We start from the raw sequence: 15512 nt of genomic DNA on the forward strand, positions 1-15512 counted from the left end.
TGTGCATTGTTATATTTTGATTATACCTTTTAAGTATTTTCATCATTTTTGTTAAGAATTGTTTTGTTGTTTCGCACCTTCAGACAACAGCAATTCCCTAGAATGTGTAAACTTAATTGGCATTAAAAGCAACTCTGCTTCTGATTCTGATGTTACGGTTCTGGGGACAAAATTCTGCTGTTTTGTAAGAACACGTTTGATAAATCTACCAGGGTGCCATCTGGTGGTAACGTAGCTTCTACATTTAGGGCATTTTTGGATGTTTGTTTGTAAAATAACAGTAAACCAACATTGATATCCACCAGTCATCATTATCTCTGATTGGCACTCGCATGAGTAAAATGTGGATTTTATGACTGAGAATACTGATGAAGGTTTTGTCTTGCTTTAATCATCGGTACCTCACGAGCCTTTCAACCCAAACTAATATGACATACTCTTTTGTAAAAGCACATCATGAACAGCTTTAGTCAGACCCATAAAAAAGTGCAGCACAGGGTTTATCTGGCTCTTAATCCAGACAAATGCAACCTCTCACAGACATGAAGGTTTTTAGTAAGGGTTTTATTTTTCACAATAAAACTTATTTTACAATTTACGTAATGCAAATGTTGCTCCACAAAAATAACAAATGGCAGAGCGACTACATAAATGTGTCAATACTGTACTAAAACACCGTGATCAAAAAAAAAAGCAATAAAGGTGTCAACAGACTCTGGTGGGTGGGGGGGAAGATGATAAAACTAGCAAAAGCAAAAAGTCTTTAAAGAAAGACAGTTTTATGTAAAGTAATATGGTTTCTTGACATTGATGCCGTATTCTGTGAGGGCAGGAGTCAGGTCCTCCATAGTCAGAGTGTACTTCTTATCCTGTAAAGTAAGGAGAAAAATATGCATTGTTACTTATCGGGAATAAAAAAATCTGAGCACTTAAGGCCAGTTGACAACAACCACCACTTGTACCATCCTCTAAAAACACTCCTCTCACATACAGTTTTATCAAAATATTGTATGAAGGTACATTACGTTTAATGAACACATTAACAATTAGAGAAACACTCACCTTAGTCTTACTCCTCGAGCTACCTGAGGCTGTCCCCTTCATTTTACAGTACTGCAAGGCATCATTGGCAATGTCTGAGATGAACTTCTGAGAGGCAAGCGAGATCAGGCGGATTCTAAAGAAAGGAAAAAGAAAATCATTGTGGTTTCCCCTGTGTGTATACAGCCAGCCTGTGTTTGTATGTCGTTCTGTCACGCTGTCTAAGATCTGACTCTTCATTTCCACAATACCATTACTGCAGCCATCCAAAAGGTGATGTGATAATAAATGATCTTCTAGGCTTAATTAAAAGTTTATGCTGTTATAAGTCAATGAACACCAGTATGGACAATTTGTAGTAGTAGTACCAATTCATACTGTATACCAGCATACAGATATGTAGCAGAACAGCTGCTTCATGTTTTTAAAATAAATCAAACCCTCATTTGATATAAGTCAGACAGGCACGGTGATCAATTGTTCTTAGTTTAGGGTTATTAGAAATTTTGACTCAGCAATCCTCATAATCATCTGGATTACCTGACTGAAGCAGAACTAAATTTAGACAACACTGCTGTTATCATGAGCAGTAATTTAACAATCTATTCAAATCGCTTTAGCATATTGTGCATTTTTTCCACAAATCAACAACAAACTCATTATAAGCATAAGAAATATATTGACAAGGTTTTCAGATGTGGTAATGACACAATACTGCAATAACAGTGTGTAATTTAATTGCTGATAGATTGACTTTATCATCTTACTTTGCCAAACATAGCTCCACAATCTCCTCTTTCAATTGACAAACTGTGGCATGGCTCCAGCTTGTCCCAGCTTATTGATGAAACACACTCTGTGCCTGCCCTGTTAATTGCTGGTTATGACTAACCTCTGAATGGGACAACTAATAACAGCACTGTGATTTGTGTCATTTGCTTCCATGGGGTATCAGGCAGATCCAGTCACACTGAGACTTGAGGGTAGCCTATACTTCACAGAGTCAGTCGATACAGAACTTACATTCTTGGATCAGAAGCTTCAAAGCCAGCCCGGTTGAGGTAATAGCCTGTAACTGCATCAGGAATCTGGGGAAGAAAAAAGAAGAGAGGACCTCAGGTTGTGGTCAAGATCCACAAAATCAACACTACTGACAGTTTTTTGAAAAGAAAAATATTACTGTATGTCTGCCATTCAGTGAGGACCCGCCAGATGAACTCTAACTACTGACAGAAAGTAATGGCATTGTCTGTGGAGAGTGGTTGGTCCATAACAAAACCAGATTTTCACCACAGGCAGGAGCATATAAAGTTCTCAACAACTTACAAACAATTTTCTGTACTGTTTGTACCAAGGAAAATTATTCAGCAGGGCTTTATGGCAATTTAGGATTTACAGTATTTCTATGTAAATGTGAGTAATGCTCTCATTATTCAGTTAATTACTTGGGTAATCCACACTGTACACTTTGGATATGATATACAAAAATAAATAAATAACCTTTGTCGAAAAATTATTGACACAGTTATTAATAAATAGCCAACCACTCATTTTCTTTCAATCAACTAATCAACCGAATGTTGCAGCCTTACTCACTGTGGGAGTGTACTCCTCCAGCTGCATGAGGAAATCTGCCAAGGGTGTGGTAGAGATGGCAGGCTTCACATCTCCATTGGTGATGCCACCAGGAACATAGACACCGTTGGACACAGATGTGTCTGCTGATGGTGTCACCATGGCAGCAGAGGCTGAAACTGTAATAGAATGGTGTGAGATGACTTAATTATGTTGAACTGATGAAACAAAATTGCATACATTTCTGCTGCATTTCACACATAATAAGATATTACAGTTTCATTCTTCCATGGAAAGATGCATTGCAGGTTGCGCAAAGTCCAAACCATGTTTGCAGACAGTTGCACAAAATTCCAGATCAACACATGTGCATTACACATGTTTACTGTACTTGCATCCATATTGTGACTGGAAGACAAATCTTCTATCTTACGTTTAACAAGCTAGCTATCCTGTTGAGCACAAAAACATGGACACTGTACAAAAACATTAGCAAAAGTCGAATAACGTTACCATTACTCGTGACCGAAGGGATGCTGCTGACGTTGGTTGTTGCATTATCATTTACGATACAGTTGCTTGAAGTTGAAGACGTCGTAGATGACACTCCAGTTGTGACAGACTGATTAACGTTGTCGATATTCATGTTGTTGAATGTTAGCTAACGCGCTAACCTTTGCTAGCTAGCGCAGATAAATAGCCAAATATGACCAAAAGTGCGATTCCGTGCTATATAGCTCGAATGATAGTCTTCAACAAAGGACGGTTTTGTGGAGTAAAGCTATTTGTGTGACTCAGAGAAGTCAGAATCACAGAATCAGGTAGTAGTTAGCATCGGAAATGTTTGTTTCTACCGAGCAGCAGAACGCTGATCTCACGCTGCGGAGCTAGTTGCGTCATGTGACCCTCGCTGTACGGCTCGGATCCGACGACAGAAGCCGAAGATTTCCGAGGACCCTCCACCGATTCTTTTGATAGCCCGCGGTAGTGCAGTTTATTTGTTTGTTGAACGGTTTTTTTTTTAATTATTTGTATCAGCAGATAAAAGCTAATAAATAGCAAACAAGTAACTAACAATACGGATTTGGTAACGCTACTAAAACCCTCTTAATCCTTTTCACTTCAGCTAACTGCAAGCGACACTAGCTAAAATGGTACCTTCTGGTGCTGTTGGAAATAGTTCGCAATATCTGTAGCGCGGTCCGCCATGCTTAAGTTATCATCACACTGTCCGTCATCTGACTGATTGGACCGTAGTGACTTCAATAAGACCTTCAACCTTCTTGTGACAGACCTGTCTGCCGCGCAGTGAGGTCTAAATGCCTGAAACTTCCCACCAGTATAAAGAATTGATAAAACGTTTTAAACGAAAAATGTGTAGTCTTTAAAAGAGCACGTTCCGTGGGCTGGTATTTTTATATATCATATTATCTGTATGACTAATAAATCCCAGGCGTTTATGTTGACTATATCACGTTGCATTTCTCTTAAACCACAAGTTTCCGGTTCCAAACAGGGAATTAACGAGTTTATGAGAAGCTGTAAATGCAGCACTCTGGCTGTGCACACTGTAGGGGGCGTTAGACAACTCTGAGACTGCTTCGCAGTCAGCTGTTTGGGTCGAAGAAGAGAAACCCCGCTGGTGTAGTCATTCGTCCACTGGCTGGCTATGCTGCAGTGTTGTCTGGACACAGTGGACTGATGCGGAAGCGGGACAGATTGTTTTGACTGCTGTATGGGGCAAAACAGGTAATTAGTCAAACAGTCACATCCTAAACTGACAAATATTGTTTACCGGAAACACTTTTCACACATTTGATTGAACAACCTTCATACAGCCTATTGTGCCTAGGGTCTTTATTAGGTTTTGTAAAGGGGTGTTTAAATGATGTTTTCACTGTGACTAGAGTAGTGTAAATGTAGTAAAATAAATAAATAAATAAATGAATTAATACATTTTTTAAAAAGCCCAGATCACATGAGGTGAGATTTCCCTGACTGGAACTTTAGAGGGGATCACCTCTGACTGAAGACTGTTTCATACCTCAGACATGTGTCTGTAAGCTTTGATTTGTGTTAAAGTTCACAGGGCTCAAAAATGTCTTCCCCTGTCCGTGTCATCGTGGTGGGAGCTGGCTGTCGAGGGGAGATCTACTCCCAGTATGCATCCATCCACCCTGAGCGAGTAAAGGTCTGGAGAAGTTGCCTCACACTTACAGCCTGTTGTAGTCAGCCAGTCATGTCTGTGGATTGAGTTCTTGAATTGATAATACTGATACGTGTATATATACTGACACCAAAAAATCTCTGTGGGCCACATGATCCAAGATAAGATCAGGACAAGATACCCATGAAAGAAAAATAAAGTATGTCACAGTTCAAATAGATCCTCAAGTCCATGCTGTTTGTAGCCCTGAGGTAAAAAGTGATGCAATTTAAATACTTGTATTAAGTTATTTGCTATTTTACTTGAATGGTCTGAATAACTTTCCACCACATTTACTCAACTTCAACCATTTCAGGTTGTTGGCATAGCTGATCCAAGGAAATTTGCCCGCACTAAACTTCAACAGCAACACAAAATTGAAGATGAAAACATATTTGAAGGTGAGCAGAACAATTACATTTATTTTTTTATAATTACCTGCCTGATGCTTTTTTTTTTCAAACTAGACTGGCACAATATGGTTGAAAGAGAGAAGTTTGCAGATGCAGCCTTGATTTGTACCCCTGACTGCCTTCATAAGGTAAACATACAATACATGTTTATGCTCTGTATATATGTGTTTCTCTCAGTTTTAAGTCTTCTGTGAACACACCTCATTACCTGTTGAACTGGCCTTTTCATCTATTGAATAAGTACTGTATGTGTTCCCCAGGAACCTGCGATGGCCTTTGCGAAGAAAGGCTACCATGTTCTGCTGGAGAAGCCGATGGCAGTGAGTGAGCTCACATCTTAATATGGATGTTAATAATCATTCGGCCATATTTTTACTGTCACTTAGTAATAATAGTTTTTATATTCTGTTTTGTTGGCTGGTGAAGTGTGTAGGGTTTAGTGACATATAACAGTGAGGTTGCAGATTGTGACCAACTGAGCACCCCTCGGCCCACTCTTCTCCATGGTGTCCTCTAAGAAGGCAAAAGGCCCTCTGTTGAGCCGGCGTTTGTCCGTTGTACTTTGTACACTTCCAGTAAATATATCTATACAACAATTAACCTTCTTTGACTTCAGACAACTGCAGAAGACTGCACAGCGATCGTGGAGGCTTGTACTCTGAGTGGCGTGATGCTATCAGTGGGTCACGTTCTCCGCTATGATCCTCTCATCCACAGGATAAAGGTGAACGCTTTCTGCCACACCTTCTCTGTATGAAACAAGTGACCATTGTTTTACAGTTTTGGGTGTAAAGATGTCTACTTGTCAATCAATAATTGTCATTGATGAATAGATGTTTTTCTAGGAGCTGATTGATGCTGGAGTCATAGGTGACGTGATCCACATTCAGCACCTTGAGCCGGTAAGAATGCAGATAGAGTAGAACAGAAAATGAGAAAACAACACTTTACATTCAGGACTCTTCTTTAAACCTCATTAATTAAGCAGCGTGCGTGTGTGTGTTTTTTTATTATTTTTTTTATTTTATTGAGGTTAGCTGTAACACATTAGTTTTGTCTTTTCTTCCAGGTTGGGTTTTACCACTTTGCTCACTCATTTGTTCGGGGGAACTGGAGGAATGAAGCAGAGAGCTCTTTTGCTCTTTTAGCCAAGTCATGTCATGACATTGACCTTATACATCACTGGGCCGGAGCGCGCAGGTAAACCAATACAAAGAAGTAAATGATTAACTTCAAGTTTATCTCATCTCCAGAGATTAGATGCATTTAACATTAAACATAAATAAGTTAGTTGGTTAGCTGGGTGTATCTAAGTGTATACATTTGTTGAATACCTCTTTCCAAACAATGCTAGCAGGGACTAGACCCCTTACCCTGGTGGTTTTGTTAGACCACTCTCTGTGTTTTCAGCTGGACAAGCCTGTTTTCTGAGAGTTAATTCTACTTTTCCTGAAATTAATCATTTACATCACTGTTTGTACGGCCAGGTGTGTCAAAGTGTCATCGTTTGGATCCCTCAGCCACTTCACTAAAACAAACAAGGTGTGTGGTCTGTTTACAGGTTTCCCAATACAAAGAAATCATGATAATCGTAAAGAAACCCACCAGCTTCTGCAGACACGAACATTTTCTTCTGCAGTTTTACAAATGGATCCTTGGTATTGTAGTTCTATTAATGATATGTGAAACACTGAAATCCCCATAAAAGCGTTTGTGTCATGAAGACATATCATATCCAGGACAGTGAAGATCAGAAATCTCTACACTTAGCCTGAATCTAAAATGTGACTTCGCCTGTTTTCTGCCAGCCAACAGGTGCTGCAGATCGCTGCCTGGACTGTTCAGTAGAAAGAGACTGTCCGTACTCGGCGCGCAAAATCTACGTGGATAGAGTGAAACAGGTTCAGCACATGACTTTCACAAATGATCTACTACTCTTAACCATGTGTGAATAATAATACTTTCTTTTGCCATACAACATTTTATATGTACTGTCTTTGTCTTTGTGTATTTATGTGTGCTAGGGTCACACCGGCTGGCCTGTGTCAGTCATATGTCCGAACTCATTCCCAGACATCGAGTCAGTCACTGAGGCACTGAGGAACGGACCGTATGGCCGCTGTGTCTACGAGTGTGACAACGACGTCTGCAGTAACCAGGTTAGAACACACTGGCTTTATACCACAGTCATGACTGGCTTCTCTGTGACACCTCTGTTTTCCATTAAGTTTTGTTTCTGCTTAAATTAAGCTCAAATTGCTGCAGGAGCACTACTCCTGCCCTCACTGGCTCTTTTGTTATTTACATTCTTTCCTGTTTCCTGAATTAGTATTGTTATTTAGTCATTCTAATTTTTAAAGAATGTTTTAAGTTTTAAGTTTTAAGATGTTTAAACTGAATTAAAAAAAAAAAATCCTTAAGATTTATTATTTACGTGATACAAAATGTCACATTTACTTTTAATGTGTCTCTCTCATCTTTTTGCCCAGGTTGTTAACATGGAGTTTGAAGGAGGTGTGACAGCAGCCTTTTCTATGGTGGCGTTCACTGAGGAGATCTGCCAGCGAAAAACAACCATCTCTGGCAGCAAGGTAGGAAAGAAGAGCTAATGATTACAAAACAAGACTTACTTAGGCAAAAGGGAGCCAGCAGGGAGAACCTAACAAAACTGTTTATACATTATAGATAGGGGAGAGAAACGTAAAACGTAATTTAAGTTAGTTAGTTGGTTAGTTAGTTAAATATGTGGACAAGCAAACATTATGTCCATGTGTGATACAGACAATAATATGCTGCAGCAGCATTAAGTGCTCTCTTCCATTTAACTAAGCCTTGGTCTGTTGCTCACCATTAAACACAGCCCAGAGTAAGTGTGACAGAGTACTTTCGGCCATGTTGTGTACCTTGATATTGATATGTATTAATCCAGTGTAGCACGATTTCTGAAATAACAGTTTTGTAACATAATTACAAAACTTTTGAGTTTTGAGAAAGAAAATCATTGCTATATTGATGTAATCACAGTCAAGAAAAATGTATAATTCAGTTAAGCTTAACTCAACTGTTATATTGCCTTTAAGGTCAGAATAACAAAACACACTCATGATGTCATCAAACAAAAGTAATAATGATATTGAAGTTGCTTCTGAGTTGATGCATCAACTGAGCGGTATTTTAATACTGAACTGTATCTTCACAGGGGGAGCTTTCCTACAATGGCCATGAGATACGCGTGTTTGATTTTCTGACGGAGACAGCCACGAAGCACGTGGCACACAAAAATACTCCCAAGCGCTTTGGCATGAGTGGACATGGTGGAGCAGACTACCACCTTATGAATGCCTTTGTTTCTGCTGTGGCCGTGAGTATTTATAAATACCAGCAATTTTTTTTTTGTCAAATTTTAGTTGACCTGGAGAGCTTTTATTTTTCTAAATTGCCCACTCCAGAAGTAATAGCACCGATATGACCAATTACCTTTATACTGACAGTCCATCAGTAGAGATGAAGAATATTTCCTGTAATTACACGTTTGTATCTGTAGGGGAGGCAGCGACTCTACGTTCATGTATACAGCTTAGAAGCACAGACTGTGATGGTTGACTGTGTGTGTGTTCCTGTGTTTTTGTGAGCGCAGAACAATGACCCATCCCTGATCCGCTCAGGACCTGAGGAGACGCTGCAGAGTCATTTGTTGGTGTTTGAAGCAGAGCGTTCGCGACTGGAGGGCAGGGTGGTGTACCCTGGTGACACTAGCCACAGCTAGATGACTGACAAACTATTCAACACAAAATGATCTCTCCTCAAAAATCAAAACTTGTAATCATACCTGGATTATTATAGACACAACTGCACTGTTGAACAGGGGGCCAAATATTGTAGAGTAATCATGCTGCTTTTTTAGTTAATATTGCTCAGGGATTTTAATACTACTTGTGTGTAGGTGTGTGTTTGAGTGAGTGAGAGGGTGAACAAGTTAGTCTTTTAAATGATGTAAGAATTTGTTAATTTGATAATCTGATTCGCTATTAAAAAGTTGGAGTCCGTTTCAGTCTCAGTTTGATCTTACTGATCCCACACACCAGATGATTTTCCCCAACTGTTTCGGCGTGCACAGTACACCTCATGATATTAATGAATACCGACCGGTTTGAAGCAAGAACTGATTCTTGAAAAGCTTAGTGCTTAAATGTGAAAAACACAAAAAGAAAACAACAACCGAAAAACAGTCTACTGAGCTATGCAACTTAACCTACTGAAATAGATTTATTGAATTCTTAAGTATCACTGTCAAGAAATACACATACATTTTCAAATTTCTTTTACATCCAAGACACCATGAGCATGTTGTAACCATATTTAGAAACCATACTTCTATGTGAACATTCACTAAAAGAGCATACTACATAGTATAGCTTGTAGAAATTAAAAGTTCAGCACAGACTTAGTTTCAGTGAGTCATTGTGCCGTATCTAGTGGCAGTCCGAAGAGCAGCATCGATTGAACATCAGGTCCGTCTTTTTACTTTAAATCTGAGGAATAAATACATAAAGAAAACCTTGTTCTCATGTCTGCAGGGATATATAATCAACATTTGGAAAAGACCTATTGGATGATAACATGGGAATATCAACAAAAACACAGCTATATACTTATATACAGACAGGTGTTACATTTCATGACAGAAATCTATATGTGGACTACCACAGAATCGTAACTTATGTGTTCTCAATTTTTTTTTGATTTGGAATATACTTTTCTTTACTCTTTGGCTCATTTGCCTCCTGCAGTCTCAGCCACTCAGTCTAGGTCATCAATGAAGTATGACAGATATCATTAATTCATACGTGCAGCTATTTCAAGCATGCGCCAAATAACATTCAATTGTGCTGTATTAGTTAACTGTGATCATCATATCTGATACCTGTACACTTTGGTGAAGGGGTCGCAGCAGCAGTGTTCAGTCTGACAGCTGGGGCAGTCCTTCCCAGGAGCTGCTGTGCAATGGTAGTGAGACTGTCCTGGAGGTGAGAAAGCCATTAATATGTGACAGCAACAGGTATTTTCATCAGTGTGTTGCCAGACACATTCCATTGATAATTTCTTTTATCAGATGTGAGAAGGTGCTGAAGGTGCTCAATATGCAGAAGCCTGAAACTAAAATCTACAGACACTTTCAGTAAAATTTTGACATGAAAGACAGTAAGTGAACACTGCTTCAGATCTCATTAAGGCTCCTTACCTGAATCGAACAGAGCCTTTATTAATGCCATTAATACCCCCTGTGTTTGTGTACTGGTTTGTTTTTAATGCTGTGGACAGTATCAGTAGTAGGTTTTCATCTTCACTGAGATGGCATTTTTTGTCCACATACCCACTTGCTGAGCTTTTCCTGGAAGTGAACGTAGGACAGCAGTGTGAGAAGCTCATTAACTCTGTCCTCCACCATTGTCAGTGACTCTTTGATGTTTTCGTCCTGGATTCTATCAGATGAGCCCGACTGGTCACAGCTGTCGTAGCTGACCTGAAGCAATGACTTAACACCTTGGGAAAGTAGTTGTGACATGTTTAAAAGAACTTGCAACATTTCTACAAGGCTGACATTGTACCTTTTATTGTATTCCCCACTGTTAGATGAACATTCATTGTCTATAATGTAGCAAACTATTTTGTAATACTTTAAACTTATATTAGCACACTTAAGCGGATGACCAAATTGGCAGGTTCTCTACTTTAACAGATTCCGATCAAAACCCCGCTGCCGTTGCTATCTTATATAGAACAGATTTATATGAACTGAACTGAATAAACACAGCTGGCTTTTTCCTCTGTGAATGTACTTTTTTATTAATTTTATCTTCAACTAGAGACGATCTTGCAATGAGATCACACAAGCAACACTACCAACACGTCAATGTTCTGACCAATGACAATTCAGTGGTGATCACCACATACAACACTTCTGGTGAGGTGGGCAGAAAACCTCTGCTGCATTTAAGCTGCCAGAACACAGTGTGTCTAACTTAATTACGACTTGCATTCAAATCACAGAGCAAATGTTACTCCAGCAATGTTAATATACATTTATATTTTTTCTAGTGAGAAAAAAGAAAAACTACGTGAAGACATTAAATAGTGTTATGCAGCAGCGCTCGATGCTGTACCTTCTTTGAGCTGATCTAGGAGCTTTTCCTTGAGCTGAAGACGTTGCTGATACACTGCCAGCTGTTGCTTGGTAGCCTCTCGTTTGACAGCAAGTGTCAGCTGAAGAGCTCGATCCTGCTCCTGCTGCTTCTGCTCTTCAGCCACACGGGTCTCTCTCTCACTGCAAAGCTTTTAGTCCAAGACATAGTGAAAGACGGCGTGTAACTGCAGTGATATTTATTCCTATTCGTCTCTCTCTTCACCTCCAACACAAACATACACAGATAACACTAACCTGAGCGTTCTGCCTTCGCACGGCCTCTAGTTCATTGCGCTGGTAGTTGACAAAATTCAGTAAAGTGTAGCTCTGCTCCTCCACTGATGGGAACAAACGACAACATAATGTCATTGCTGATAAAATGCAGAAATGCCATTAACTAATAATGTTTACAGAGGACCTACTTTGTATGAAGTTGCTGATCAGTTTGTCCAGGGTGATTTCCCCCATCTCATTGAGGATGTGTGTCATAAGATTCTCAAAGTCTTTCACATCCAGTTCCTTTGACCCTGACTGCTTACACTTCTCCACTACGGAGAAAACAGTGAAACTGAAGTGAATACATGACAAGATCCACACTTTACCTATCGTACCAAGTTAATGAAGCTTGCCTCACATTTGTTGTATATAAAGAATGATATGAAGTATTGTTTTTTTGTTTGTTTTGTTTTTTTTAATTAGTCTTGGGTTACAAAACATTAATTGGCTAATCATAAGAATAAAGAAAATTCATGAAATGGGCCCAAAAAATGTCATCAGGACTGAAAGCACAGGCGCACGGTTGGGGTATACTGCAGTAATATTGTAATAGAAAATACAATTTCATATAAATTATACAATCAATAATATCTATAATATTAATATTCAGCCTCGAATCAGGATTCAAATAAGTTTTAACCCAGAATAAAAGATAAGCAGCAAAAGAAAAAAATGTTGTTTAAAGCTCTTTACTAGACATTCAGTCAAGTAGTTATGTCTCCTGAACACAAGATGTCAGTAGTTGATTAGATTATGAGTCGACACTCCACCGGCCTGGACTGACTCTAGTCTGCTGTGCTTAACAGTGACGGATTTAATGAGCTTGAGGAAAAGGTGCAACAAACTGGAGAAAGCGAGAACCTGCAGCTTGTAGCACCACAATTTAACTGAACAGAGGGATCATAGAACTTTGTATGCTCAGGTTGCTGATACATAAATTTATGCAATAACATTTTGATTCCTACAAATGCACGTTATGGTTTTTGGCCACAGAATTGTAATGGAAAAAACTAATTTTGTGTCAAAAGCTCGACATTTACAGTCACCTCTTCTGTGGTCGGCATCACGGCTGCATGCATTGGCCTTTGTGTGTAAGAAAGCCTTTAAGTAGCCGTTAGAGGACAACTCTGGTTGCAGGTTTCTTCTTTGTTCAAGATACTGAGCATCTTTTGCATTCTGGTCCCTCAGCGTCCTCTGTGTTTCTTTCATCTCCGCACTAGATAAAAACATAGTTTGACAATAAATTAGATAGACAGTTATTCAGAGTGGATGTACTTCATCTTCATTATCTAATACTCAAATAAATGAGAAACTGCTTCGTTATAAGCACTGTTGTTACTCAAATATATCCAACTTCTTTCAAGTACCTGATGGGAAACAAATATGAACATGCGCTCTAACCTAACGGAATGGTTTACCTGGCAGCAAAGGCTTCAGTACATTTAGTGATCAGGTTACCAGTATCCTTGCAAACTGCATGGAGTTCCTGAATGAGACAACACAGAGTAAACTGTCCACAGTCTCAAAATGATTCCTTTATTAGCCTAACCCTGTTCCCAAACCTCTAATTATCTAATGTAACTAAATAAGTAAGAGGAATGGAACCATCATTCTGGTACCTCTTCCTTTGTGTTCCCCCAGTTGCTAAATATTTGTAGCATGTATCATCAGCAAAATTCAAATCTAAGGTCTGACGGATGCCAAGTCAACCTGCCTTTTCCAGCAGGGACTGAACATGTAGGAACTGTTTCTTCTCCAGCTGCAGTGTCTTCAGTTCCTCCCTCAACTCTCCATTTCTGGACATCAGCGTATTGAAGCATTCGATACTCTTGAATAGAAATAAACCACTGAAGTTGGAAAATCTCTTTTGAACTTATGATAAAGTGGATTAACAGTTTAAGACTAACCCTGTGCAGTTTGTTTTTTATCTTTTGTATGTTGTTTTCAGATTTCATACTGCAGTGTGCAGTTCCCCCACCAGTCCTCTGTCCAACCAGCTTCCTCTCCCATTCCGAAATCTAAAAACAAAGTAAAAAACAAGTGGGGCCAACTTCAGCAGGATCAAATTGGGAGGGAATTCACTGGGCTGCGTTCTGTGTAAGGTCCTTGGGAAAAGTGCTTCACCTGATCATTCAGAGACGCCACTTTGTCTTTTTCCGCTTCCAGCTCCTCAACCACTCTGCCCTCACAGGCCAACATGGCAGCGGGATCTTGAACATCACTACCATCGGCGCCAAAGCTAAAACAACTGTGAAAGACCCTGAGGTTGCGTAAAAACCCTTCACGTTCATCCTGGAGCCTCTGGACATCTTGTCTGATCAACACAGGGACGCAGAAATCAAACACAAAGTTCGAACAAACATTCGCAAAGGACATAAGGAGTTACACCTCAAAAACTACCATCACACACAAATGGCTGTAATTCTGACAGTGCTTATTCGATGACCAGAAATGCCCTTAACTTTAAGATGAATTTCTGCATTTTAATGTCATATGGTTTCTATAATCACATAATTAATCTCTGTAAAATGTCTGGTGCTGCCAAGAATCGGTATAACAATAGGGACAGCACTTACTTGGATCTTTGGATCAGGCCTCGAGTTTTGTTGGTATGCTCCCGCTTGGCCCTCTCTGCTCTGCGGTACTGCTGCTGCAGCTCGGTCAGGTATGTCTCAGCTGCAGGAAAGAAATACTGTATACTGATAGACTGAAGCTATGTCCCCTTTCAACACTCGTGTTTAATTAATTATACATTTGGCTTATGACAGAGAGAGAAAGCATGTTTCTAGCATTGGCACTGTGTGAGACATACTCAATACTGAGCCAGTTCGGGCATTGTGACTCCGATGAGTTTATTAACTTTATTTATTATGTCGAACATAATCCTCTAGTCACGTCAATGACACACACATGCATCTTACCCGTGTCACTGGCTGATACCGGGAATTTAACTCTAAGGTTAGTCGTGTTGATCTGATGTGGAAGCACTTCGAGCAACTACAGTGTGTTGTGGAAAGCAAGCGGCATGACTTACTGCAAGGATCCAAAAGCAATTGTCTTCTGGCAGGAAATGATGGCCTCATGCTGAGTTATGTTCCGCTCTGAGTCTGAAGAACAAAAAATAATGTGAAAGATAGTACAGTACCAGCTTAAGGTACAAAGTGAAACTTGCAACGAAGCGAGCTCAGTAACTTAGGGTTTAATTTCAACTGACATTATGTGACATATTGTAGGCCACTGAAGTTAATAAATAATGCTGCATTAGTTACAATAATATAGAATTACTAGCTTTAGTATATTAGCTAGCTCTTATAAATAGGTTAAGTACTTAACTTAGTGTTTAAGTTGTTAACAATACCAACTCCGCTAGCTAGTTCACTAACTGAAATATCGTTAGCTAACTGTAGCTAGCAAAAACGTTACTTGGTTTCGGTGTGTTAATTCTTAGCTGGCCTCGGTTCTCGAAGTAAATAACTTGTGTTAAATAACAAGTCATACCGTTACAGATGGAGACGAATATGTGTCAAAACGTGCTTGTTTACCGTCTATGTTTAGTCAGTACACTAGCAAGTCAAACTAAATCAAGGCTAATGTAGCTAACCAACTAGGATTAAAACACAGCTTTCAGTTAGCTGTTATTTGATTCCAAGCTAGCCGGCTGGCACTATTTTGTGCAGTGTGCTGAGACGTTAGCAGGTTGTAGAGGTATAAAACAAATACAAAACAATTAAAAGTCAATTCAATTAAACATTACTGTATGGCTGTGATAAAGACAAGGTTAAGTGGTATGTGCTTAAATGTGCTATATGTAACATTT

At 39.4% G+C, this 15512-nt stretch overlaps 3 protein-coding genes across 8 annotated transcripts; 1 reads left to right on the forward strand and 2 right to left on the reverse strand.

Annotated features, from left to right (window-relative positions):
* Positions 1–574: 574 nt before the first annotated feature.
* Positions 575–3507, reverse strand: taf10 (TAF10 RNA polymerase II, TATA box binding protein (TBP)-associated factor). Its single transcript, XM_037104079.1, has 5 exons — positions 3130–3507; positions 2638–2795; positions 2065–2129; positions 1063–1177; positions 575–869 (listed from the first exon to the last, which is right to left on the reverse strand). Exons 1-5 carry the CDS (start codon positions 3260–3262, stop codon positions 780–782), a joined length of 561 nt encoding a protein of 186 aa, XP_036959974.1. The 5' UTR covers positions 3263–3507; the 3' UTR covers positions 575–779.
* A 577-nt stretch (positions 3508–4084) lies between these two features.
* Positions 4085–9281, forward strand: zgc:154075 (uncharacterized protein LOC556929 homolog). Its single transcript, XM_037104069.1, has 14 exons — positions 4085–4365; positions 4699–4807; positions 5139–5223; positions 5290–5363; positions 5496–5555; positions 5852–5959; positions 6081–6137; positions 6305–6435; positions 6723–6777; positions 7044–7136; positions 7260–7394; positions 7725–7826; positions 8435–8596; positions 8873–9281. Exons 1-14 carry the CDS (start codon positions 4352–4354, stop codon positions 8999–9001), a joined length of 1314 nt encoding a protein of 437 aa, XP_036959964.1. The 5' UTR covers positions 4085–4351; the 3' UTR covers positions 9002–9281.
* Positions 9282–9466: 185 nt separating this feature from the next.
* LOC119022778 (coiled-coil domain-containing protein 114-like) lies at positions 9467–15381 on the reverse strand. 6 transcript variants are annotated; one of them, XM_037104063.1, is made up of 14 exons: positions 15119–15381; positions 14730–14802; positions 14272–14371; positions 13820–14009; positions 13603–13713; positions 13410–13523; positions 13114–13181; positions 12742–12911; positions 11842–11967; positions 11675–11757; positions 11400–11568; positions 10610–10779; positions 10160–10256; positions 9467–9767 (listed from the first exon to the last, which is right to left on the reverse strand). In XM_037104063.1, exons 2-14 carry the CDS (start codon positions 14776–14778, stop codon positions 9757–9759), a joined length of 1458 nt encoding a protein of 485 aa, XP_036959958.1. In that variant the 5' UTR covers positions 14779–14802; positions 15119–15381; the 3' UTR covers positions 9467–9756. The 6 variants fall into 6 exon arrangements, with proteins under 6 accessions (XP_036959958.1, XP_036959957.1, XP_036959960.1 ...); XM_037104062.1 differs by having other exon boundaries at positions 15194–15380; XM_037104065.1 differs by lacking the exon at positions 15119–15381 and adding an exon at positions 15028–15101.
* Positions 15382–15512: the final 131 nt, after the last annotated feature.

The sequence above is a fragment of the Acanthopagrus latus genome, chromosome 7, assembly GCF_904848185.1.
Source record: "Acanthopagrus latus isolate v.2019 chromosome 7, fAcaLat1.1, whole genome shotgun sequence".
NCBI classification, from domain to species: Eukaryota; Metazoa; Chordata; class Actinopteri; order Spariformes; family Sparidae; genus Acanthopagrus; species Acanthopagrus latus.